Genomic DNA, 907 nt, shown 5'->3' on the forward strand with positions numbered 1-907 from the left:
AAAGAGACATTTCAGGTCACGTGACTCTACCTGGTCTATCCAGAAAACCACTTGCATAGATCAAATACTTCTTCAGCCAGAAAGGATAAACGTTGATGATGATGTTCTTCCAATGCCTATTATTAGCTGTATTTCCATCCCACTCCTGTTTAGTGGTTTCAGCCTGGGGGTTTGCAGCGATCCACGTCTCTGTCTCCAGGTCAAATGTGAGGAAGTCTTCCCCATTATAACCATATTGATTATAACCTATAACCTTCTCAGTCTCATCATCCCAATCACAGCCCAACATCTGCTGGATGATGTGAACACCTGAGAGAGAGAGAGAGAGAGAGAGAGAGAGAGAGAGAGAGAGAGAGAGAGAGAGAGAGAGAGTAAACCAGAGTGAGTTCAGCGCAGTCAGCTGCAGTTTACGGAAGAGGATCAGCGCCACATGTGAAAGTCCAACTCTGACTTTTTTTCTGGGTTTGTCCTCATCGGTTCACGTCGTCTGTTCATGTCTGCTTTACCCTCTGTCTGTTCATGTTGCCTGTTCCTGTTTCTTGTTTAAGTTCCTGTGTTTCCCTGTGCTTCACCAGTGTTTAAGCTTTTTCAGTTAAATAAACCTTTTTGCACCGTCTCCCAAGTGTTGGCTGCATTTTGGGTCCTACTTACCACAAACCTTGACACATTTCACTACAACTCTGACGCAATGTCACCCTGACATCATTTTCAGACGAGGCATGAAGTTTACAGAGCAGCAGTTAGGGTCAAGACAAGGTGTCGTATATTCCAGTATCACAAATCACAAATTTCCCTCAAGGGGTGCTTCATTTCACTATGCTAATAATTACATAGTCACCTGCATGTGAAATAACTCCACTCATGCTCCTCTTTTGTTCAGACATTTATGCAGCTATTACCATGTTCA

The 907-nt window shown here is 43.6% G+C and overlaps 2 protein-coding genes across 3 annotated transcripts in view; both read right to left on the reverse strand.

The window, feature by feature from the left end:
• LOC111661204 (major histocompatibility complex class I-related protein 1-like) overlaps positions 1-907 on the reverse strand; it is a 124,696-nt gene that overhangs the window by 77,820 nt on the left and 45,969 nt on the right. Inside the window, exon 2 of the mRNA XM_087176162.1 lies at positions 31-309. Coding sequence (XP_087032288.1) covers positions 31-309 — 279 coding nt within the window. The remainder of the gene's footprint in view (positions 1-30; positions 310-907) is intronic.
• Positions 1-907, reverse strand: part of LOC111661202 (N-formyl peptide receptor 1-like) — a 14,366-nt gene that overhangs the window by 3,878 nt on the left and 9,581 nt on the right. The gene's annotated exons all lie outside the window — the stretch shown is intronic.

Source organism: Seriola lalandi, unplaced genomic scaffold, assembly GCF_002814215.2.
Source record: "Seriola lalandi dorsalis isolate HSWRI2012SDOR001 ecotype SW California unplaced genomic scaffold, Sedor1 jcf7180002054538, whole genome shotgun sequence".
Taxonomy (NCBI): domain Eukaryota; kingdom Metazoa; phylum Chordata; class Actinopteri; order Carangiformes; family Carangidae; genus Seriola; species Seriola lalandi.